A 25576-nucleotide genomic window follows, 5' to 3' on the forward strand; every position below is an offset into this window, starting at 1 on the left:
ACTAATCCCACAACCTCCTTGAACCCCCTGCAGGGGGACCAGACTGCCTAAATCTAAGGCCCTGCCTTGGACAAAATGCCTGTGGTTTTCCAGGTACCTCAATGGAGGTTTGGAAAATCATGCCATTTTGCCAGTCAAGAGGACTTATAGGGTTAAGTGCTGCCCTTCAAGCACCCATTCCAGCCCCTGCCCCTCAGAATGAAGAATCCCAGAGGCCTTGAGTCTGTTTTTTTTATATCCTTTTATTTTAAAATCCACCTCGTTCCCTCCTTCCTTCACTCATTTAGGGTTATTGACAATTTTACAAAGCAACACAAGCTGCAAGTTTGTTTGTTTGTTTTTTTTTGCATCAGACAAGAATAAACTTCAAATGACAACAATGAAAAAATATACAATATGTATATAATAGGTGGGGGCCTGCAGCTGACCCCGCTTGCCTAACCCTTGCTGATGAGTCTTTCCTTCTTCCCTGCTGCTCCTAAGCACACCACTCCCTTCAGATGGGTCCCTATACTATCCCATCCTCAGGAGGGGGAACCTAATGTTAAGGAATATGGGCAAGGAGCCCATGGCCCATCCTGTGTTCCTGGAGTGCTATGGGGAAGAAGAGAGGGGTTAAGAGTAGAAAGTACCCTCCCCCTATGCACTACTCCCCTAGTGAAAATAGCAGAGAAAGAGGAAACAGGCAAGAAATTAAAGGGGTGGGGGGGGGGGGAAGAGTGTATTTGTATACACAAGGAGAGAGAGAAAAAGGGGAAGAGGGCAGTGACCCCCTCAGGCTGGGGAATTTATCTGGTTAACATCCCTTGCTTCCCTCCTCCCACAGCACAGGGCTCCTAGTAGCAGCAGGGGCCATCTTTTTTGCCCACGATGCGCTGGTCATCTCCATCATCGCTGCCTGGGGTGTCCGGTGTCTCTGAGTCACTGCTGTCATCATTCTCCTCCTCCACTTCCTCTACAGTTCTGGTCTCCCCACTCTCTGCTGCCCTCTCCTGGCAGCTTTGGTATGACTGGGGAGAAGGGACATGGGGGTAAGTGGAGGGCTTAGAGCTGGGGTGGGCAAACTAAGGCCCGGGGGCTGCATCTGGCCCTCTAGACATTTTAATTTGGTCCTCAAGCTCCCGCCAGGGATCAGGGTCCAGGGCTTGCCCTGCTCCACACTGCTACTGGAAGCAGTGGCACGTCCCCCTCTGGCTCCTACATGTAAGGGCAGCCAGGGCCCTCCATATGCTGCCCCCACCCCAAGTGCCTCCGGGAACCGCAGCCAATGGGAGCTGCAGGGGCAGCACCTGTGGACGGGGCAGCGCATAGAGCTGCCTGGCCATACCTCTGTGTAGGAGCTGGAGTGGGGACATGCTGCTGGTTCTGGAAACTTCTTGAGGTAAGTGTTGCCTGGAGCCTGCACCCCTGCCCCCTCCCGTGACCCGACCCAACCCCCTGCCTCAGCCCTGATACCTCTCCTGCCATCAGAACCCCTTGGTCTCACCTTCCTGCACCCCCAACCCCTCAGCTCCACCCCAGAGCTTGCACCCCCAGCTGGAGCCCTCACCGCCTCCTGCACCCCACCCCCCAATTTTGTTAGCATTCATTGCCCACCATACGATTTCCATACCCAGATGTAGCCCTTGGGCCAAAAAGTTTGCGCACCCCTGGCTTAGAGCATCAATTGCCACCCAGAAACCAACCCCACCTTCCTCTTCTCATCTCACCTCCATGGGGTTGACGATAATGGTGAGGGCTGAGTCATCCCAGAACATGTCGCTCTCCTTGCTGCTGGCTCCTGCATGGCCTCCCCCGGCAGCCCCTGGGGCCTTGTGCCCAGCCCCCCGGCGGTGCAGGGAGTGGATGCGCAGGATGCCCAGGATGACCATGAGTGCCAAGAAGCCCACACACACCACGATGATGGTGGTGGCTGTGCTGGGGACCACTGGAGGGGGAGGGATAAGGAGGTTACAAACATCTGACCCAGACTGTCTCGCCTTTAACCTGTAAAGGGCCAGGGATACTTGGGTATTGTTCTATGGCAGCCCCAGATGCAAGGATCTGCCTCTGTTCCTCATCTGGCCGCAGGCCCAGCTTCGTGGTTGCTGCAGCCCCACATGCCAAGCATGTCCCATCCTCACTGCCTTCATAAACACTCAGTACTTCACCACCACCACCACCACCGCCCCAGACTTCCTGAGTGTTCCAGCCCCAGCTGCCTCCTTTGCTGAGACCCTGGCTGGACCCTCCATGGAGTAGCTCCAGTCAGTATCACACACTTAGGGGCAGCTTCTCTAGGCTGGCTGCACTGCTGTGAGTTTAGAAGAGGAAGGGAGGGGCAAAGGTGGCACTAAGCTGCCTCAGGTCATGCCTGTAGTGGTTTGCTTCCTTGTGCAAATTGGAGCAGCCTTGTATCAGCCACCCCCCATCCTGCAAGCAGCAGACCTCTAGTAGCCAGGAATCTCTCACACACTCCTCCAGGGGCCAGTTAAGTTGGCTCTATGGCTGCTTTGTGTTGGCAAAGTGGCACAAAGCAGCAGAGCGAACCAATGAATCTGGCTACTGCTCTGCTCCCTTCCCTGCTCTTCTCCATCACCTCTGGCAGCAAGAGCCACCACTTCCTTTGCAGCAGCCCCCTCTCTGGAGCTGCTTCCCTGTTTCTCTCTTGTTCATTGCTTTCTAATCCCAGTTCTCCTCTTAGATCAGCTTCAGACCGGACTCTGCTCTTTAAAATTTATCTCCTGCTGCTGAGGCATCTCTGGAATGGCATTAATCAGCCCTGTGCAGACTTTCTGTGAGAAATGTAAAATGAAGCAGTACCAGCCCATGACTCCACTCTTCTTAGCCCTTCCTGAAGGAGGATCTCAAAGCACGTATATCAACCTAATACTGACAGAGGGAACCACTGCACCAAGCATTAAAATGCAGCCACCTCTGGGCTGAGTTCTGGTAGTTGATGAATTACAGTATATGACAGAAAGCCACGAAGAATCTTTTAGGTGATTAAAAGAAGGGAGGAATAGAGGGAGACAGAAATCACCCAGTATTGGGTTTTGCCAGAAGCCCAGGGTTTATTTCCCTGAGTCAGATTATTGTGAGAGGAGATCTGCAGTGACCATGAAGAGATGTTGCTTCAGATTTACATTTCATCTGAATCACGCCTCTTCCCTAGCACCACACCAGAGCCAGTCCTGACTCAGGGGGAGAGTACCTCCTGCTTAGTCAATTACACCACTCCTTGCAGCATACTGCTGCCTACTACTGGGGTCAGTCCTGAAATCCCAACAGGGAATCACTGTAGGTTTCTACACAAATATGCCCCCGGGATAATTTGTGTAGGCTGTCACCAAATCATCAGGATTGCATACTGGAGTTGCGATGGACGTTGGCCAGGCTGTGCCCAGATAATTCTGGTGCTAGGTGGTGACCTCGGTACATGAATTGCTGGGAGCTGAGGATGTGGTTAGGATGAGCAGCCTGGTTCATATTGTGGAGGACGTTCACCTGTGGAAGAAGAAGAGATTCAGTCTCTGCATTTAATGAGACCTGGCCTTCACACATACACAGGCATTGATGGCCTTGTACCTCAACAGTAAATTCGTTGCTGGAGTAGCGTCCATTCATCTCGGTGCAAGAAAGGCGGAATTTCCTCTCATAGAGGGCAGCACCATGGCGGATGCGGTATGAGACCTGGTGGAGGATCTCCTCATAAACCGCAATGCTCTCCACGCCTGGGGCCGGGGGAGAGAGATACACACATTCAGATGTGGGATAAGGGAGCTCCCATTTTGAAATGATCAAAGGTCCACCTGACAACACTGTCGAGTCTAAAGAAAAGCTGTGCGGGAAGGACAAACCAGGCTCATACCTAAAAGGGAGCAGAACGAGGTGTGGTTCCCTTGAGGTGTCTGCAACCTCAAAGGGTCCAGGAAATCACTAGTGGCTGTCAATGCCCAGGGAAGGTAAGGAAGGGTCCAGCAGCCAGTCATGTGTCAGGTTCCAACCCCACCTTAGGAATTGCACTTACACACAACCAGTGGGATCCACGGTCACCCAGAGGCAGCAGGGAAAACATTTCTGGAATGGAGAAGTGCAGACCACGGAGGGCAGGGGGGAAACAGAGTGCAACTGAATCAAAAGAAAAGAACTCAGATCCCATACTCCAGCACTGTGACCCTGAGGTAATGCCTCCCTTTCCAGACCTAGACCCCATCACTCAGGACACTAAGAACCAAGAGTCCAGGGAATGGATGGACAGGACCAATCCTCCCCTGGTCTCAGTGTGATGAGGCTTCTCCATCTCCAGTTCTCCTGGCTTTGACTGACAGGAAGTGGAGGAGACAGGAACCAGGAAGTCCTGTCCGGGGTAGAGTCTACCTGTGATGGTGAAGTAGGCAGAGGTGTTGATGAGCTCCAGGCCCCGCTGCTGCAGGAATGCTCCATCCAGGATCAGGTATTCTTTCTCCGGGTCCAGGTCATCTCCCACCAGGGAGATCTCACAGCCATCCAGGTTGTGGACAATCTCGTCTGACATTCGTGTGTCTGTCACTAAGAGGCGTAGAGATGGGTCAAGAGATGAAAGAAAAGCAAAACCCATGCTCAAAATGGACACAGTTCATGATACCCAGTTAATAAGAGACCTTGTCCACAACACATCTGTGCTGCACTATGCCATCATGGCAATGATGTCACTTGCTGCTGGCAGTTCTCACTGTGAGTAATATCTTCCTGTCTGTCATGTTATTTGCTTGCAGGGTTGCCACTTCCTGCTTCTAATGACATTGCTTCTGCTTGCTAAAACATCACTTCATGTTCTAACAATGAGCCACTTTGGGGATTTTTAGTGACAGCACGTCTTGCCTGGTTCTGTTGATACTGCAGTGTTACCAGCTCAGACACGAGACTTTAAAAAAAAGATTCCACATGATGATCTTACAAATGCTAGCATAACTCTTTTAAATATTCCCTTATTCAAAATGGCCACCATCTCTCATTACTTTCAACGGGGCTAAAGCCAAACTATCCTCAGTCAAGTCCGCCATAATTGCATGGGGAGATGAGGCTGCCTTAGTGAAATGTCAACTAATCCTCATTCTTTTAAATGGAACTGAAGCCAGGCTGCCCTCAGGGAAGATGACTGTAGCTCTAGGGAGGTTGGACAGGAAGCTAAGAGCAATATAGGAAATGTGGGCAGCAGGAGGGAGGCTGAAGGAGTGTGGTAGGAGACTGGGGGCGTGCAGGAAGGGAACCTGAAGGAGATGCAGGAAGAGGCTGAGAAGCAAGATAACATGGTGTGGTGAAGGAGATGAGGGAGATTCAGGGGAATGTGTGGTGTTAGAGGAGATTAAGGGTGACACAGACATGTGATGAGCAGGAGGGAGACTGAGGAGATCTCAGGGACATAGGAGGTGGCAGAGTTAAAATGTAAGGTGATGGATTCTGGAAAGGGAAAGGAAGGTAAAGTGTGAAAACAGATGGGGACAGGAGACTGGGAGAGGAGCACCGAGTGAGTATGTAAGCAGGAAACTGGGTGGAGTAGAGGGGGAACACAGAGAAAGAAAAGAGAGTTCTCTGGGAATGCAGAGAACTGTTTCGAGTGACACCACATCCTATTTCTAAGCATGTCACTTCCCATTTTAAGTCTTTCCAGTGACACCGTTTCCCATTTCTAAGCAAAATTATTTTCTGTTTCTGTGTTGGTAATGACACCACTTCCTGTAACTAAGAGATGTCATTTTCTGTTCTAGTGACATCTCCAGTTTCTACATAACAACACTTCCTGTTTGCAAGTAAGCCCCTTTTCCATGTGCCCCACTCACCCGTGCCATGCCAGCTCTCATCCTTCTTGGCCTTCACCTGGTGAGAGATGGAGCAGGTGACCTGGAGGTCAGGGAACAGGGGGACCCCATCAGGGTTCTCAAAGTCTGATGCAGGATGAGCAAAGTGACTATTACCACTCAGCAGAATCTGGGGGGCATCAGGTTGCAGCACCACCACGTAGCCTTCCACATCAGGGATGGAGACACATGATTCTTCACTGAAGCATCTGACAGAGGAAGGTGACAGTGTTAGTACCTGTACACCGACTTCTGCCAGCCTCATCCTGGAGGGGGTAACTCGCCTTTCCAGTACTGTTGGCAAGGGGTGGATCATCTTGTGACTGCCAGTTTCTAAGTGCTTTCCCACAACCTCCTGTGCTCTGCAGAGTGGTATTCTGGTAATTGCACCGTTGTATTTAAAGATGGCACTGTGATGTCGTCATCACCACAAGCTCCAACCCAACACGAGCAAATGGGGTGTCCGACCAGCCGCCAGCGCACAAGTGCCATTGGTGATGGCTCTGTATCCATATTATATTTATATTCCCAAAATATACCAGAACAAGTGTTCACAAACGTTGCTATTTTTTTTAGGTTTATTCTTGTACATTTTGAAATTATCAATCCCAAATTAAAAGGCAACAAAGGGCAGAGAATTTTAACAATAGAGTCCTGTCTGATTGGTGAGCTTAGCGTGAGGTGCTACTTGCCATGAGCTACAAAGGGATACATTGTAGGATATCACTCCAACAGATTCCCTCCAATTTGCCTGGGGGAGAGGTTCCACCTCAAGTTCCTGCACTCACTTGACAGTGGTGGTGAGCTTGAGTGGCCGGACTCCAGGTGTGGCAAAGCGCAGTGAGTTCATGTAAGCCACATGCTGGATTGCGTGGTTGAAGGTTTCCACATCATCACCCTCCAGTGTGAGCAGAGACTGGGAGGGATTAACATGAACCTGTGGGGAAAAAGGAAAGAATGGACTGAAGAATCCCTGATGGATGCTTTGATTCTGGACTAAGAGATGCAGAAGAGGAGTACAGGGAGATTCCTGGGGTGTGGCAGGAGACAGGGATGAAGGGGAGAGTGGTGGAGGTTCATGCAAGCTGGGGAGGGGGCATACCTTCATCCCTTTGCCAAGGCTGTCAAAGTCACTGTAGTCAAGCCCCTCACGGCAGGCGTAGAGGCACTCAATCACCTCCCGGCTCTCCAGGGTGCCGGGGCGCACAGTGAAGCCAGCCAGGTAACCGTGGAAGTAGTGGTGAATCAGCGGAGGGTCTCCTAAGGGGAACACAGGAGGAGGAGGAGGAGGATGTGAGAGACAGAGACAGTGGGAGGGGGGAGCGAGAGAGAGAGAGAGAGGCAACAGAGATGAAGAGAAGGAAAGTGAGAGTGAGAGGTAGACAGGAATGAGAGTGGTAGAAAGAGACAAAGGTGAGTGTGGCATGGGGAAAGACAAAGACAACAAGGAGGAGAGGTTAAGGAAAGGGTGGAGAAAAAGTCTGGGAACCCCAGATAGAAGGAAAGAGACTAAGGCAGATGAGGGTGGAGACAGTGAGAGAAGTGCTGCCAAAACACAGCCCTTGACAGACATGGTTTCCCCCACCCAGTCTTGTTTTGCTCACTGTGGTTCCCGTGAGGGCATAAAGAAGGTCAAATTGCCACAAGATAATTTAGGGTGAGGTTGCATTTTCTGTGTCCCCTGCTCTTCGTTTCCCCCACTGTCCTCAGTGACCAGCTTCAGTGATCGGGAGTGGGGATTATTTTACCTGTCTCCCACAGGATAAACATATTTGAGTCTCCCAAAATAGGCTCCACTGATCCCTGCACCAGTCCTCTCATGCTCCACAGAGTTCAATATGCTGCCAAACAACAAGAGTTTTCCTCCCAGAAAAGATGGGGTGGGGGAGGGAGCTGTATGGAACAAACGCCATGCGAGAAGGAGATGAAAGTCATGCATGGTGGTGAAGGGGCAATCCTCCTCACTCTCAGTCCATACCTTGTGTAGGATCTGTGGAGTTCTCGTTCCCTCGGATTTTCTCTCTGTTTTTTTCCTCTGCAAGAAGAAAACATTCAGATCATTGACAAAGCATCAGCCTTTGGAAGCAGGTGAGTTATAAGGTCCGGAAAAAACGAGAAAGCTGTGTCAGCCAAGGAGGAGAGAGACACCTGGCTAGCGCACACTGCTCAGCACTAGGCCCTTCAATCACAAAAGCCTCACATTGCAGAGCAGCAAGGGGACAGTCGGATGGCTGACAGATGTGGAGGTGAATGTATGGGATTTTTTCTGCCTCCCAACAATATTGACTTTACGAACTTAATGAATTGATGTTTCTTATTGATCTTAGCCAGTTCTCAGGGGCCACTTAGCTTTTCTGTTTGAAAGCTAAATAATTCCAGGGGGAACTCACAGGGCAGCTGAACAATTTTTGTGGCTTACACATGGCAAGAGGGTGTTGTGCTATAATAGGATCTCTGACCAAGAGGAGGCATGACTGCAAGAGGGGCTCAGTCCTACTGGGAGCATCTGCTGTGGAGACGATAGACAGCAGCTACATTTAATTGGCTGTAGTCCTGAGGGCTTTGAGCAGAGGGACTAGAATATACCTTGCAGGGAAACAGGGAACTGGGGAAAGGAATCTTTCATCTCCAGGGCGTTTGGCTCCAATCTGGCCCCAAGTCTGCAGTGGCCTAGAGTCTTTTCCAATCTGACACCATTCACAGCCCTCCCATGCTGCCTCCCATTTGGAATGAGCTGAGATATCTCAGTTCAATTCCTAATGATATAGGAACCCTCATCAGTGAAACCAGCATCACTCTTGGCACTGAGTGGCCTCCTTGTTGGAAGCCTTAGCAGAGGCCAAGAACTGAATGACTGCAGAGACTGAACTCCTCCTTGACCCTAGAGGGGAGCCATTTGCAGGTGCAGTTATCCACAGGGACATAGGCACCAACTTTACCCAGTGCCGGTGGGAGCTTGCGCCCCCACCCACCCCCACTCCAACTCCACCCTGCCCCACCCCACCCCAAAGTCCCTGCCCCAACTCCACCCCGTCCCTGCCCCTATTGGATCCCTTCCTCAAATCCCTACCCCAGCCCCACCTCTTCCCCCAGTGCGCTGCATTCCCTCTCCTCCCAGTACTTGCTGTGCAAAATAGCTGTTTCGTGGCACAAGTGCTGGGAGCTAGGGGGAGAAGTGGAGCCGGGCGTGCTCAGGGGAGGAGGTGGAGGCATAGTGGAGGCAGAGGTGAGCTGGGATGGGGAGCTGCTAGTGGGTGCAGAGCAACCACCAATTTTTCCCCATGGGTGCTCCAGCCCCGGAGCACCACAGAGTTGCACCAAGACACTGTTGGGTTGGTACATTGGGTGGCACCACACTGGTTTTGGTGCTGAGAATGCTACTTGAGCTGGCCATAGTGCTCTCATTCCATTGGCCACTGCTTGGCATTAGGTAAAACATCTTCTGGACCCTTCTGCCTCCTCTCCAGTCCACCCCTTCATCAGGGCAGTATTGGAGGGGAGGGTGGGGGGGCACTCACCAGTCCAGCAGGCTCCGATCATGAGGGAAAGTTCCCGCCTTGGGGGATGGATGAGGCCATTGTCATGAATGAGCGCGGGGTCATAGGACACACCATCCACATAGAGTGTGACGGTGGGGAACTCCAGGTTGAGGGCATAATGGTGCCATTCATCATCACAGACCTGTGACAGGCAGAAGGAGAGATCAGCAAGCGGAGGAAGGGAGAAAGAGAGAGACAGAGAAAGCCAGATCCTTCCTCACCTGCTCCAGCTTCCACAGAAATTTGACAGGTCTTGCACTGTCCAGCAAAGGCCAATATAGGAAAGCAATTCGGCAGCCATGCACAGCCAGGGAGTAGTGAGAGTAGCCATCCTCTGCAGAGAGGGAGAGGGGGCATAGAGGGAGACGAAAGATCAAAGAAAGTTCCACAAAGCACTATCCTGGGACCCTTAGAGAACTGGGTTAGCCTGAGCAACTGGGCTGAGATCCTACTCACTCATCACACAGGACATGAGCCTTACACTCAGAGTTGTGCGGAAGAAACCATTCCACCTCCCTCTCCCTTGCAGTATGGTCAGGGTCTCTCTCCTGGGGGTGGCTGCTCCCAGAACTTACAATGGAGCCCCGCCCAGCTGGGGAAGGAGGCAGGGAGAGAATCCTACCAGGATGGAATGGTCCATTCTAGTCTGGAGCTAGGAAGAGATTCCTATTTGGAAGGAGAGTCTATTCTGATGGGTTCATGGTGGGGAGTATCGGTCTCATGGGAAGAGGGTCTGTCTCCAGGGTGTCTCACCACTCTGCACCGTACTGCAGATCACGGTCTCCTCCTCCTTCTTGCCCTTTCCAGGCACCACAGCATGTTTCATCCACAGCGACAGGGTGAAGTGGTCACTGAGCCCCTCGTGAGCACCCAGCCCGCTGCCCACAGGCACCTGGGCTACCTGGCTGCCATTGAACCAATAGATGAGGCTGCTGTCCTGGCTGTAATGCACTGAGAGCCGTGCCGTCCAGTTGGCAAGGGGGCTGGGCACAGGCAGCAGGTCAACCTCACCTGAGGCCGCACCTACCGAAGGAAGGACAAAGATAGAGACAGACGTCAAGGCAGAGACCGACTCACAGGGATGGGGAGCAGAAGGGGCTGAGTGGAGTGTGATATGGGGATGGGAAGGTGTAGTTGGTCTCTGAGGATGCAGAGAGGTTCCTGGCAGCTCTCCTCAGGACAGTGGGAGATTTCAGGAGAGGGACTGGGGGAGCTGCCTATGGCTCCTTTGGTGGAAAGGATGCAGGAATTGTTCCAGTGGCTCCCCCCAGTGCTGAGGGACGGGTTCATGACTCCCCGCAAGGGAGGGGCTGCAGGAAGGTGTAAGGGTCCCCTCCGCTCGGTGTGTGGGTAGCGTCCCATGACTCTTCTCAGTGCTAGGGGTGGGCCAGGTATCCCCCGGGCTCTACTTGGTGCAGGAGTTGTAAGGGCTGCATCCCTTTGGCTCCCCTTGGTGTGGGGATGTCACTGTGGCTCCTCATGGAGTGGGGTGAGGGAGGGTAACCCTTCTATCCTGCCCCTGCCACTCCCTGGCTCCACTTGGGGAAGGCAGAATGCACACCGCAAAGTTTGCGCAGCGACTTCTCTGAGTAGTTGTCACGGTCACACCCCTTGGCCACGTGGTTTGTCTGCAGGTCCACTGTAGCTTGGATGTTCCACAGTGGCTCATCACATGTCTCCAGGTGGATGCTGGGAAACAGTGCCAGACTACCTGCCCCTGGCATGTACTCAATCCGCTTATTCCAGCCTATCGGAGGAGAGAGAGAGAGAGAGAGAGAGAGAGAGAGAGAAAGAAGAGTTAGGGCCCTGCCCTGAGGCCTTTCCAGGTCAGGGCTGCTGACACAGACCCTCCACCTCTATTGATTTTCTCTGAAATGACAGATTTTTGGCCCTTTCCATGCTGAAAAGTTAACCCATCCACTGAGGTCAGCACAGGGGGAGATTTCATAGGAGATTAGAGAGTGGGGTTTGTGTGTTTATAGCTCTGGTTATGACAGAGACCCTTGGATTTTTGACATCTCTCAGCCTGATTTTCAGAGGTGCTGAATCCCCCCAGCTCCTGCTAACTTCAGCTGGACCTGTGCATGCTCAGCACTTCTGAAAGGCCCAAATTGTCTCAAATTGAGGCACCCAAAATCAGTGGTCACTTAAATCCAGTATTCATAATAAACAAACATAAAAACTACATTAAGGTTGCAAAGCCAAGCACTCACAAGTTAGGATATGCCAGATATTCTGCCTCCTTGTGCACATGCATTATGGCACAGTCTTAAATGCCATGATCACATACTGCTCCACAGGACCCATTTCATTCAGTGCACAGTATGGAAGGGGCTCTTTAAATAAGCAGCTATTCAATACTTTCTTTGCTCCCTGTAATTTAATATCTGCCTCCAGGTCTCATTTACTGCACGCTATTCAAACCCTGCTCTGAAGGCAGAATTAATTTTTTCATGGACTTTACTATGACACTCATCACTACAGTATCTGAACACTTCACAAACATCAATGAATTTATTTTCACAACACCCCTGTTAAAACAAGGGGGCAGTATTATCCCCATTTTAATAATAATAGAAGATATACCTATCTCCTAGAACTGGAAAGGACCTTGAAAGGTCAACAAATCCACTCCCTGCCTTCACTAGCAGGACCAACTACTGATTTTTGCCCCAGATCCTTAAGTGGCCCCCTCAAGGATTGAACTCACAACCCTGGGTTCAGCAGACTAATGCTCAAACCACTGAGCTATCCCTCCCCCCAAGGGACCTAGGTGACTGAGGCACAGAGAGATAAAGGGCAACAGTAAGCACTAATTTTGGGTGCCCCATTTGAAACACCCAGGATCTTATTTTTCAGAGTACTTAGCATTATATAGAAATTTATATGTTCAGAGCACAGTTCCCATTAACTTTAGTTGCAGCTGTGAGTACTCAGCACATCTTCAAATCAGATCTAGGGTCTCAAGTCAGACCCCAGAAAACAAGGAACACAGTTAGGACCACCTGTGAAAAGTCTGTTTAGCAAAGCTTTTGATACCATCTCCCACAGTATTATTGCCAGCAAGTTAAAAAAATATGGATTGGATGAATGGACTATAAGACGGATAGAAAGCTGGCTACATATCGGGCTCAACAGGTAGTGATCAACGGCTCCATGTCTAGTTGGCAGCTAGTATCAAGCGTAGTGCCCCAGTTTTGTTCAACATCTTCATTAATGATCTGGATGATGGGATGGATTGCACCCTCAACAAGTTCACAGATGACACTAAACTGAGGGGAGAAGTAGATATGCTGGACGGTAGGGATAGGGTCCACAGTGACCTAGACAAATTGGAGGATTGGGCCAAAAGAAATCTGATGAGATTCAACAAGGACAAGTGCAGAGACCTGCACTTAGGTCAGAAGAATCATATGCACTGCTATTGGCTAAGCGGCAGTTCTGCAGAAAAGGACCTGGGAATTACAATGGACGAGAAACTGGATATGAGTCAACAGTGTGCCCTTGTTGCAAAGAAGGCTAATGGCATATTGGGCTGCATTAGTAGGAGCGTTGCCAGCAGATTGAGGGACATGATTATTCCCTTCTATTCAGTACTGGTGAGGCTACATCTGGAGTACTGCATCCAGTTTTGGGCCCCCCACTACAGAAAGGATGGAGGCACATTGGAGAGAGTCCAGCGGAAGGCAATAAAAATTATTAGGGTGCTGGGGCACATGACTTATGAGCCTGAGGAAACTGGTCTTATTAATCTGCAGAAGAGAAGAGTGAGGCAGGATTTGATAGCAGCCTTCAACTACCTGAAAGGGGGTTTCAAAGAGGATGGAGTGCAGCTGTTCTCAGTGGTGGCAGATGACAGAACAAGAAACAACGGTCTCAAGTTGTAGTGGGGGCGGTCTAGGTTGGATATTAGGAAACACTTTCACTAGGAGGAGGAGGATGAAGTACTGGAATGGGTTACCTAGGGAGGTGGTGGAATCTCCATCCTTAGAGGTTTTACAGGGTTTTTAAGGCTTGACAAAGCCCTGGCTGGGATGATTTAGTTGGTGTTGGCCCTGCTTTGGGCAGGGGGTTGGACAAGATGACCTCCTGAGGTCTCTTCCAACCCTAATCTATGATTCTATGAAGTGATTTGCCCAGTATCACACAGGCATTCTGTGGCAGAGGCAGGGATAGAATCCAAGTCCCCAGGGCAGCCTTAACCATCCTTTCTCTTCCTGCAACTCCCTCCTTCCTTCAGTACATGCCTTCCAATTTCTCCAACAAATGAGGCAAGGGTCCTACAGACAACAGCCCCCTTCCCTATACAACCCTGATTTATCTCAGAGCATGGTCCATTCTGTGTTCTGAATGAGGCAGGGGTTCTGTAGGGGAAAAAAAATGTATGTGATCACACAATTCCAGACTATTCTAATACATATATACAAGACAACTGAATTAATGTTGCAAAAGCAACCTTAATACTGTCAATTCCTAACTTTTGAATGAAACTTTTCAGATAATGTTCTTTTAATCTTTTTTTTTTTGTATGTAATTTCCTAGGTTTTTTAAAAAAGGAAACTGAATAAACAAATTCCATCTTGTGGAATCATATTGACAACATCATGGGTCCACAGCAGGGTAGATCCAACACAAAGACCCTTGCCACTTGGGCTAACGAAGTAACAGAGCAATAGTTGGTTGTTATCCTCTGTGTGGACCAGTGCTAGAGTGGGGTGGGACACTCTGCAAGTGGGTTTCACAGATATTTGCTAACAGCTGAGGAATGATGAGACTGGGATCTTGGGTTCCATTCTAAGCTCTGGAGGAGAGTGTGCTCCAGTGGGCACAGACTCTTCAGTCTGTTCCCCCCAAAACTTGGCCCCATCGGCCCCACCCCTTCCAGCTTGTCCCAGTCCCAGTCCCAGTCCTGTCTCTACTGGCTCCTTATCCCAGTCCCATTCTCCTCTCCTAATCAACCCCAGTCTCCAATCCTCAGGCTTCTGATCCCAATCTCAGGCATTTTGTTCAGTAAATTCTAATCTCACCCCTCCAGACTGCCCATCCCAGTCCCAGCCTACCCCTGCTCCCAGTCTCCTTGCCCTGCCAATTCAAGTCTTCCCCCAGCTCCTCATCAAATCTCAGTTTTCTCTCCCCACCCCCGCCTCCAAGTTTCCCTCCCACGGCTTCCAGACCTAGTCTCATTGCACAGCCAGTCCCACTCTCTGCTTATCTCTACCCCCTGCTGGCCTCCAGTCCTAACCTCTGCACCTCCCCACCCCCAGGCACCTTGTCCCAATCTATTCCCTCAGCAACATCCCAGGTCCAGTTTTTGTACCTTCTGCATTTGAATCAGACGGCTTCCTCCTCCATGCTGCTTAGTGCCAAGTACAGGGTGGGAGTGACTGAGACCACAGGTGACACAGGCTTCCTGTTGTCAGTTCCAGCCCCACCCTACCCTGGAGTAGCAATTACAGGAAAAGTCTGGTGTGCCCCTGAAGCCCTGGGCTGGATGGAGCATGCTCAGTCGCTCTGTGGGGCTGGCACATGCACTGTAGTCAGCACTAAGGTGACCAGGTGTCCAGTTTTCGACTGGAACACCTGGTCGAAAACGGACCCTGGCAGCTCCGGTCAGCACCCCGATCAGGCCGTTAAAAGTCCAGCCGGTGGTGCTGCAGAGCCCAGGCAGGCAGCCTGTCTTAGCCCCGCTGTGCTGTTGACTGGGAGCCACCTGTGGTAAGCCCGTGTCCCAACCCCAAGCCCCAACCCCCTGCCCCAGCCCTGAGCGCCCCCCCAAACAATCTCCCCCTCCTGCACCCTGAACCCCACCCCAGAGCCCTCACCTGCTCCTGCACCCCAACCCCTTGCCTCAACCTGCAGCCTCCCCCCACACTCCGAATCCCTCAGCCCCACCCCCCAACCTGGAGCTCCCTCCTGCACTCCAAACCCCCCAGCCCCAGCCCAGAGCCTGCACCCCCATTTAGAGCCCTCACCCTCTCCCACACCCCAACTCCCTGCTCCAGCCCATTGAAAGAGACTGAGGGTGGGGGAGAGTGAGTCGCCAAGGGGGCAGAGGGAATGTAGTGAGAGGGGGAAGAGTCTTGGGGAAGGGGCAGGGCAAGGATGTTTGGTTTTGTGCCAACAGAAAGTTTGCAACCCGAGTCAGCACTAGGAGCAGGGAGGGATGGAGCACGCTACAGGAGGAGTGCATGCACTCTAGTCAACTGTAGGAGCTGGAGGGCGTAGAGCATACTCAGTGAGGATGGAGTCTTTGGAGATTTTAACTGTTAAACTCTAGTAAGTCTGGCTGAGCACAAACAAACTGATTTTTCAAAGCCTTATAACTTGGCCAGATCTGGCTGGGTTTTCACAGGGACAGGAAAAGGCACATCCCTGACACAATGGCCACTCCCTGGCAAATTTCAATCCCTGCTCCAAAGTGGGCTCTAAAACTGTTCGAAGTAAAGGTCATATTTGGAAATGGCTGAAATTAAAAAAAAAAAAATTCAAACTGAGGCAGGCAACCAGCATGGGAAATTTCAGCCCAAACACTTAAAATTTAGCAAAGTTATAAGAAACTGAAAACAAGGTCATATAATGGATAGCGTTGGGCAACCTCAATAATAGACAGGTCTACTAGCCCCACCTATAATATGGCACCTGGCAAACACTCAAGGCTTCCCACAGATGCAAGCAGTGATCTCCCCACACTGGTGTTTGCTACCCCATAGTTTTGTAATAGGATGACAGCACATGAGTCTGATGAGTTGTGCCTGTAGTTAAGCAAATACACGAACATTTATACATATTTGCGATCAGCTTTGTGTTTGTCTGAAGATGTTGGTGGGTAAGGTGAAAGGTCAGAGGTTAGGCTCTTTACACTACCATGGCAGATTAGAGTGGGGAGAGAGTCTTTATACTGCATGGGTTTGGGGAGATGAGGGAAGGGTGAAAGGGGAAGGTGGGCCGCCCAGAGGAGGGAGCAAATGGGCCAATTTGCCCCAGGCCCCGGGCCCCCACAAGAATATAATATTCTATAGTTTTGTAACTTTTTTTTATGGAAGGGGCCCCCAAAATTGCTTTGCCCCTGAATCCTCTGGGTGGCCTCTGGGTGACCCAGTGTTAGGGTATGAGAAGGAAGGGGATAGGGTGACAGGGTAGGATTATGGTGAGATGGGTGGGGTAGCTGGACTATGATGAGGGGCTAGTGGTGAGAAGGAGGTCATGGTGAGAGCTGAGTGGGAGAGGAGGCTTCATACCCTGCCAGCTGGGTTTGCAAGTGGGCTTCACTTGGATCTCCACTTCAGCATCATCAGATGCCCGTTTCTTGCCACAATCGTAGGCTGTGACTGTGAACTTGTATAGGTGCTTTCCACTGTATTGCAGCTTCTCTGTGTTCTCAATGTTCCCTGGTAGAGAGAGACACAGGGATTAGGGGAGCAGAGACACTGAGACAGAGAGAGAGAGAATGAAAGAAAGACAAGAGTCAAGAGAGACAGGAAAAGAGAAAAAGGGAGAGGAAGACAGAGTGAGAAGGAAAGAGAAATGTACATTAGCAGAACATTGCTCCGTTTTCCCACTCAAAATGCATAAGGAGAGTCTCATTCTAAAAAGGTTTATTGTTGATTCATCACAATAACAAATGAGGCAGAACCATAAAGTTAAGTCCTCATGCAATGTCATGTTATGTTGCTCTGTAATATGCTGAAACACTTCTGAACACAAAAGGGCTGCTGTCTCTTCTCCAAGGCAGGTAGCTGAGGAATGCAGGGAAAGCTAAAAGGATCACACAGCACACATACATGGAGGAATGGACCAGGCAGAGGTGACAGGGGGCACATGGAATGAACTGTGGTCTCAGAGTTATATGGAGGCAGGTTCTCACCATCATTGTCAATCAGGAAAGGGATGTTGGGGGTGAGGATCTCATAGTAGCAAATCTGGCTGTACTGGGGGGAGCAGTCTCCGTCAATGGCCTCCACCCGCAGAATGCGGTCATAGAGTTTCCCCTCGGTCACCGCCACACGGTATAACTTCTCCACAAAGACCGGAGCAAACTCATTCACGTCATTCACCCGCACGTGCACGGTAGCCCTGATGGAGACAGAGATGAATAAGCAGCTGGTTGACGAGGCAGTGATAGAGAAAGCAAGAGACCAAGTCAGGGAATGAAACCTAGGTCTTCCTCAAGACAGACCAAGGCACTGATCCCTAGAGGGTGCCAGCCTCATCCCAGCCCTCAAAGAATTAAAGTCCAGAAGAATGAGATTTGGGTCCCCACACAGCAGCACTGACCTCTAGGGACTCTGGGCCAGCCTCTCTCATGAGAGAGAGAGAGACTGGGATGGAAATTGGCTGAAACTAATTTCAGAACAGAATTGTCAGACACATAGATGAACACAATTTGTTGGGGAAGAGTCAACACAGCTTTTGTAAAGGGAAATCATGCCTCACCAATCTATTAGAATTCTTTGAGGAGGTCAACAAACATGTGGACAAGGGTGATCCAGTGGATACAATGCACTTGGACTTTCAGAAAGCCTTTAACTAGGTCCCTCACCAAAGGCTCTTAAGCAAAGTAAGTTGTCATGGGATAAGAGGGAAGGTCCTTTCATGGATCAATAACTGGTTAAAAGACAAGAAACAAAGGATAGGAATAAAGGGTCAGTTTTCATAGGGGAGAGAGGTAAGTAGCAGTATCCCCCAAGGATTTGTACTGGGACCAGAGCTGTTCAACATATTCGTAAATGATCTGGAAAAGGGGTGAAGAGCGAGCTGGCAAAACGATGAGGTCTAAATTAACACTCAAGAATGCATTGTGGATAGTTCTCTGAAAACATTTGCTCAATGTGCAGCAGCAGTCAAAAAAGCTAACAAAATGTGAGGAACCATTAAGAAAGGAATAGATAATAAGACAGAAAATATCATAATGTCTCTATATAAATCCATGGTACACCCACATCTTGAGTAGTGTGTGCGGTTCTGGTCACCCCATCTCAAGAGATTTATTAGAATTGGAAAAAGTGCAGAGAAGGGCAACAAAAATGATTAGGGGTATGGAACAGCTTCCATACAAGGAGCGATTAAAGTAACTGGGACTATTCAGCTTGGAAAAGAGATGACTAAAGGGGGATATGAAAAAGGTCTATAAAATCCTGAATGGTGTCGAGAAAGTGATTAAGGAAGTATTATTTGCTCCTTCACATAATGCAAGAATCAGGGGTCATCCAATGAAATTAATAGGCAGTAAGTTTAAAACTAACCCAAGAAAGTACTTCTTCATACAATGTGCAGTCAACCTGTGGAACTCATTGCCAGGGGATGTTGTTAAGGCTAAAACTATAATGGAGTTCAAAAAAGAATTAGATAAGTTTATAGAGGATAGGTCCATCAATCGCTGATGGTCATGGATGCAACCCCATAGTCTGGGTATTCCTAAAGCTCTAACTGCCAGAAGCTGGGATTGGACGACAAGGGATGGATCGCTTGATAAATTTGTCCTGTTTCGTTTATTCCCTCTGCAGCATCCAGCATTGGCCACGGTCGGAAGATTGGTCCATCTAGGTCCAGGACCTTTCGTCTGACCCTGTATGGCCGTTCTTATGTTCTTAGTAATGGACCCTGGGGCTCCTGCCTATACAGCAGCACAAAGCACTGACCCCTAGGACACAGCTCTCAGACATCTCTTGTTTCAAAAGTGTCACTCATTTTAGTCCCATAGTTACTGACAGTCCACACACACTTGCTTTCCCCTCACTTGTAATATTGGCAATGATTGACATAAAAAATGCAGACTAGTGAACTGGAGGCTCTAGAAAGAGTTCTTCACACTGGAGGAAAGAATCCCACAGAAGTTTTAGCTTCCTGCATGAACCATTTGTGTCCCCGTCCCCCTCACATTGGGTCTCTGTGACACACTGAATGCCCCATTTGGGCTTTGGCAGGTTAAGAGGTAGGCTCCAGCCACCACAGCCCCCCACAGCCTCACTTGTGGGATTTCTTGGTGTTGGTCCCATCAGGTCCCTCTCCACAGTCGTATGCTTGGATGGTGAAGGTGTGCTCCTTGTGCGCTTCACAGTCCATCAGCTCCTTGGCCCGGATCAGTCCCTCGCCCGTGGCCTTGTCCAGGATCACAGCTTCAAAGGGCACCCCTGCCCCATGAATCCGGAAGCCGCAGATCTCACCTGGTGCCCCCCAGAGCAGGGGAGAAGAGAGGGAGAGACAGAAAGGGGAAGAGGAACAGGACAATGAGGACAGCAAGGAGTTGCCTTCCCCTGCCACCCAGTCCTTGCCCACCCACACCACACCTCACCATCTCTCTGCAACTTGTCCCTCTTCCAAACTTATCAGCTTGGAAAAGAGATGACTAAGGGGGAATATGATAGAGGGCTATAAAATCTTGACTGGTATGGAGAAAGTAAATAAGGACATGTTATTTACTCCTTCTCATAACACAAGAACTAGGGGTCACCAAATGAAATTAACAGGCAGCAGGTTTAAAACAAACAAAAGGAAGTATTTTTTCATACAGTGCACAGTCAGTCTATGGAACTCTTTGACAGAGAACAGTGTGAAGGCCAAGACTATAACGGTTCAAAAAAGAACTAGATAAGTTCATGGAGCATAGGTCCAGCAATGGCTATTAGCCAAGACGTGCTGGGATGGTGTACCTAGCCTCTGTTTGCCAGAAGCTGGGAATGGCGACAGGCGATGGATCACTTGATGATTACCTGTTCTGTTCATTCCCTCTGGAGCACCTGGCATTGGCCATTGTCGGAAGACAGAATACTGGGCTAGATGAACCTTTGGGTTGACCCAGTATGGTCGTTCTTATGTTCCCTGTCCCCCACCCCACCACCACCTTCCCCTCCCACCATTTCAACTTGTGAACACCCTCTTTCCTTTCTTCCTCACCCATTCCCTTCTCATGCTCTCATCTTTATCTCCCTGGACGTGGATTCATGCTTGCCTCATGGCTTCTTTATGCCAGCTCTGGCACCCGTTACCAGGGTAGATCACCCTCTGCAGAAGCCCCCAATGCAGGGCATTCCTAGAGGAAGCAGGAGCCTTGACCAGGGTGTTCCTGGCTTTAAGAAAGGCTCCCAGAACCCCTGGCAACTGGTGCATGTTAGGGCAGCCCATACACTGTTCTAACCTGTCCTGAGGCCCTTGCCAGAGGTGCTGTAAAGCAATTAGTCCCTGTGCTGAGCAACAATCCAATCCTCTCCCTCCTTCTGATTCTGTCCTCCCCACCTCTCCTCCAAGCCTGTTACCCAAGTACCTGCATAGCGCAGTGGTGCATCCTTGTCCAGAGCAAATAGCGGTGGGTTGAGCAGGACGGTGTTATCATTCTCCATGACGATGCCCTGGTATTCAGCCTCAATCCAGGGTTTGTGCTTGTTTGCTGAGGGGGTTTGGGGGTACGGAAATGGGAGGACATGAACAAGTTAGCCACAATTATAGAGCTAATGGCTCCCCAGATATAGACTAGGGGCACCACGCTCGACCTTGAAATAAAGGAGGCCCCAAGTAGACTGATAAGGGGCAGGGAGGGATAGTCCCTCTCTATGTGGCTCTGGAGAACTTCCACTGGGAATACTGTGCTCTGTCCTGGGGCCTCATTCCTAGGAGGGAGCTCAGATGAGAACCACAGCAACTCTCCAGAGGCTGGAGGAGTCAAGCTCTGAGGAGAGAGTCAAAGAACTAAATCCCACTCTGCCCCCAGCTTAATAAAGTCACTATTAAAGGACAGAGCCACCCTTCGGGTCTCCATAGGGAATACTCCCAAGGAGCAACCTGACCACTTCTTCCCCACCTCTTTATGGGGCCAGGGTTTGAAGGGCTCCAGAATAGATATTCTGTGCTGCTCTCTCCATGCATATGTCCCACACCCTCAGTCCCTTTCTCCTTCATCCCTGGCTCCATGGAATGTCCCATATTCCCTTGGCCCCTCCTTGTTGCCCGAAGTGCTAATCTCGTTGGCTGGAGCCTGGCCAGACTCAGCTCTGAGACAGCAACCAGCAGGAGGCTCTGAAAAATGTCACAGGCCCAGAAATAGCAAATTAATCTTTATCACACAAGCTCCGGGGCAGGGAAAGAGAGAAAGGAGGAGGAAGGGAGTGAGAGAGAGAAGGAAAATCATTACAGATGAACACCGCCTCACCACCATCCAATCCCTGCTGAATGGGTCTCAGGGATTATAGTGCAATGTCCTAGTTTCAATCCCCATCTCCCAGCTAATCCTACGCCATCCAGGGAGACAAGGATACAGTCACACCCAAGCAATGCTCTGACCACACAGCATGGGCTCAGTGGGGTTGGGGAAAAGGATACAGAGCCTTTTACCTCAAGGGCATCATTTCTAATACAGGGGTCGTTTCCTGCAGCAGAACTCTGCCTTGCACCATGTTGGGGCATTGGGATCAGTACTGACTCAGAGTGACCCCTATAAGAGTCAGCCACTAATTTCCACAGATGAGAATTGAGGTGCATTGGCAGAACTGTGAGTAGAGAGTCCAGGACTCAGGCAGCAAGTGGGGCTCCAGGTCAGGACTAAGATGCATCAGAAAGGGACATCCAGTCTGCATAGCAGGAAAGGCTGTGGGTTAGGATTTATATCTCACCATATAGATTAATTCAGCATTGTGCTGAAATCCAGAGAAACATCCATTGTCCCTTTATTCTCATCAGTATGCAGCTGGGACCCCCTCCTGTGTGTAATTCCACACCTCCCCATACCCTCCCACAGAAAAGCCCCCATCCTGTTCCACTCTGAGCCAGGTTCTGGTTTATAAACAGGTAGACCCTGTTGCTGGGGCAACAAGCTGATGGCGGAGGGATAAATCTTGACTGCATCCATCCGTCAACTGGAAGGCACCAGGATGATTTCTTGGGAGGGAAGTCTCCAGGGATCATGGGAACGTTTGGGGGCAGAGGAAGGCTCTTGCCACCTTCAAGAAGATCCCATGGGAGATAAAGACACTTGTTAAAGTTGGATGCATACTTTGGATGGTACAGTTCACAGGGAAAATGGAGGACACTTAGCCCAAGGGTGCTCTGATCCATGATTGCACCCCTAGGTGTTACTGCAGTACAAATAATAATAATAAGGGGGTTACCCCCTCCAAAACCAATACACACACGGCTCTGCACTCAGTAACCAGAATCAGCTCTGCATCTTCCAATGGGGAGCAATGGGGCCTAGAACTCCCCATTCCTAGGTATCCCTTCTGCCCCCTTATATGCCACTCTGACTCTGCCCTATTAAGTTATTCTTATTTTCTCTCTCCTCATCTGTGCCTACAGCCATAGATCTTGTAACCTCTCTCTCTCTATGTTTTTTTGGACAACATCCGTGCTCAGAATGTATAAGTTATAGGATTGGTTTCCTCATATTTAGCACAAAAATACGCTCGCTCTTACATGCAACTCCCATAGGTGACATATTTCCATGCAAGTTAATCATATAGACAGATGCTAGAGAAACAAATCGAGGATCAAAGGATGGAGACAGAGCCATGTTGTGTGGTGCTGGATAGCTCAATTATTTTACATGTTATAATTCAACAGACAGAAACAAAAGGCAAGGTACATTCAGCCAGAGAGCTGAAATAAAGGAAGGATATGTGGGGAGAGAAAGAATTGAAGAACTAAACTCAGAGGAAGAACGAACTAGGCAACCTGAGAAGGTGAGAAAGCTGGAAAGGGCGAGGGAGACAGAGAGGGAAGGCAGGTAACAGAGGCAGTGACAATGTGAGCAGGAACCGGAGGAATGAACAGAGAGAAGCAGGGATCCTGCAGAGTGCCCAGCACCAGGCGGAGAGCTGGAGACACCGCCACGCCAGGAGATGGATCCGATGAGCTGATCGCAGCTGCGTGTCATCTCTTGACATGACTGGAAAGCAGATGGCTCCGGCCCGCTGCGTTCCAGCCCCCAAGCCGGAGGGCCCGCACCTCCCGGGGGGGCTCCCACCTGGCCCGGGGGGGCTCCCACTCACCTCGGCTGCAGAAACTGCCGAGCAGCAAGGCACAGAGGAAGACGAGGGGCCGCGGGCAGCCCATCCTGGAAGCCGGCTCGCACCTGCTCCGGAGCGATGTGCAGCCGCCCCGCCGCGCTCTCACTCCTGTCGGGCTTGCGCAGGGCCGGAGGCCGAGCCGCAGAGCTCGGAGCAGGTGGCCGGCGGGAGTCGCAGCCCCTCGGAGCGCGGAGGGACAGAGCGAGCTCGCACCTCTCCGCTCCCGGCCTCAGCCCAGCCCCTCTACTGCAGCATGATGTCAGCAGAGCCCGGCGCTGATTGATGGGCGCCAGCAGCCAATGCGATGGGCGCGGCAGCCAGGTGCTGCAGGGGGGAGGGACCAATAGTGGAGAGGCGAGGCGCACGGGGGGGAGCCAACCTTTTCCTCCTCGCTGCAAGCTGGGGGGGGCTGGGGGCGCAGAGCTGCTGGCGCACCCCCTGGCTTGAAGCGGTTTCCATCCTAGAGAGAGTTTGCAGTTTGGGTCAATGGTTCTCAGCACCCGCACTGCACAAAGTGGAGGGGGAGGGGGCTGGACTGAAATAGCAGGGGTGCTGCAGGGTCGTGAGCTGTGTGTGAAGGGTGGGGGGCACCTGTGCTGGGAGGGGCCGCAATAGTGGGGCAGCAGCGAGTATGAGTGCCTTGCCCTCCACTTTCCCATGGTCGCCCAGACTCAGTCAGCAGCCCAGGCCACAGCAATCATGAAGCTCAACCCGCTAGGGCATAAGTGCCAGGGTGTCTCCCAGGTTGGGCAGTGACTGGGCACTGCTGTGAGGAAGTTCACATCTGCCAGGGTGTCTCTCAGAATGGGCAGTGACTGGGCACTGCTGTGAGGAAGTTCACATCCACCAGGGTGTCTCCCGGGATGGGCAGTGACTGGGCACTGCCGTGAGGAAGTTCACATCTGCCGGGGTGTCTCTCAGAATGGGCAGTGACTGGGCACTGCTGTGAGGAAGTTCACATCCACCAGGGTGTCTCCCGGGATGGGCAGTGACTGGGCACTGCCGTGAGGAAGTTCACATCTGTCAAGGTGTTTCCCGGGATGGGCAGTGACTGGGCACTGCTGTGAGGAAGTTCACATCTGCCGGGGTGTCTCTCAGAATGGGCAGTGACTGGGCACTGCTGTGAGGAAGTTCACATCCACCAGGGTGTCTCCCGGGATGGGCAGTGACTGGGCACTGCCGTGAGGAAGTTCACATCTGCCGGGGTGTCTCTCAGAATGGGCAGTGACTGGGCACTGCTGTGAGGAAGTTCACATCCACCAGGGTGTCTCCCGGGATGGGCAGTGACTGGGCACTGCCGTGAGGAAGTTCACATCTGTCAAGGTGTTTCCCGGGATGGGCAGTGACTGGGCACTGCTGTGAGGAAGTTCACATCTGTCGGGGTGTCTCCTGGGATGGGCAGTGACTGGGCACTGCCGTGAGGAAGTTCACATCTGCCGGGGTGTCTCCCGGGATGGGCAGTGACTGGGCACTGCTGTGAGGAAGTTCACATCTGTCGGGGTGTCTCCCGGGATGGGCAGTGACTGGGCACTGCTGTGAGGAAGTTCACATCTGTCAGGGTGTTTCCCGGGATGGGCAGTGACTGGGCACTGCTGTGAGGAAGTTCACATCCACCAGTGTGTCTCCTGGGATGGGCAGTGACTGGGCACTGCTGTGAGAAAGTTCACATCTGCCAGGGTGTCTCCCAGGTTTGGCAGTGACTGAGCACTGCTGTGAGGAAGTTCACATCTGCTAGGGTGTCTCCTGGGATGGGCAGTGACTGGGCACTGCTCTGAGGAAATTCACATCTGCCAGGGTGTCTCCCGGGATGGGCAGTGACTGGGCACTGCTCTGAGGAAGTTCACATCTGCCAGGATGTCTCCCAGGATGGGCAGTTACTGGGCAATGCTCTGAGGAAGTTCACATCTGCCAGGGTGTCTCCCTGGATGGGCAGTTACTGGGCACTGCTGTGAGGAAGTTCACATCTGTCAGGGTGTCTGCTGAGATGAGCAGTGACTGGGCACTGCTCTGAGGAAATTCACATCTGCCAGGGTGTCTCCCGGGATGGGCAGTGACTGGGCACTGCTCTGAGGAAGTTCACATCTGCCAGGATGTCTCCCAGGATGGGCAGTTACTGGGCAATGCTCTGAGGAAGTTCACATCTGCCAGGGTGTCTCCCAGGATGGGCAGTTACTGGGCAATGCTCTGAGGAAGTTCACATCTGCTAGTGTGTCTTCCGGGATGG

At 51.2% G+C, this 25576-nt stretch overlaps 1 protein-coding gene across 1 annotated transcript; it reads right to left on the reverse strand.

Moving 5' to 3' along the window:
* Positions 1–224: 224 nt before the first annotated feature.
* CLSTN3 (calsyntenin 3) lies at positions 225–23584 on the reverse strand. The gene is made up of 18 exons (XM_050937068.1): positions 23335–23584; positions 20619–20741; positions 19326–19521; positions 17223–17431; positions 16597–16746; positions 10920–11105; positions 10112–10381; positions 9580–9692; positions 9338–9500; positions 7798–7854; positions 6922–7079; positions 6608–6756; positions 5802–6028; positions 4360–4530; positions 3568–3713; positions 3351–3486; positions 1710–1927; positions 225–1010 (listed from the first exon to the last, which is right to left on the reverse strand). The coding sequence occupies exons 1-18, from the start codon at positions 23396–23398 to the stop codon at positions 837–839; spliced, it is 2910 nt and encodes a 969-aa protein (XP_050793025.1). The 5' UTR covers positions 23399–23584; the 3' UTR covers positions 225–836.
* Between the last annotated feature and the right edge of the window lie 1992 nt (positions 23585–25576).

Source organism: Gopherus flavomarginatus, chromosome 1 (genome assembly GCF_025201925.1).
Source record: "Gopherus flavomarginatus isolate rGopFla2 chromosome 1, rGopFla2.mat.asm, whole genome shotgun sequence".
NCBI classification, from domain to species: Eukaryota; Metazoa; Chordata; order Testudines; family Testudinidae; genus Gopherus; species Gopherus flavomarginatus.

What these genes read in the sequence shown, in the direction of transcription:
- CLSTN3 (XM_050937068.1), bottom strand. Translation starts at nt 23,398, where the DNA reads ATGGGCTGCCCGCGGCCCCTCGTCTTCCTCTGTGCCTTGCTGCTCGGC. An exon ending in TTCTGTGGAAGCTGGAGCAG is followed by an intron (nt 9,501 to 9,579) that starts GTGAGGAAGGAT and finishes TGCCTGTCACAG; the next exon opens with GTCTGTGATGATGAATGGCA. An exon ending in GATCGGAGCCTGCTGGACTG is followed by an intron (nt 7,855 to 9,337) that starts GTGAGTGCCCCC and finishes TTCTTCTTGCAG; the next exon opens with AGGAAAAAAACAGAGAGAAA.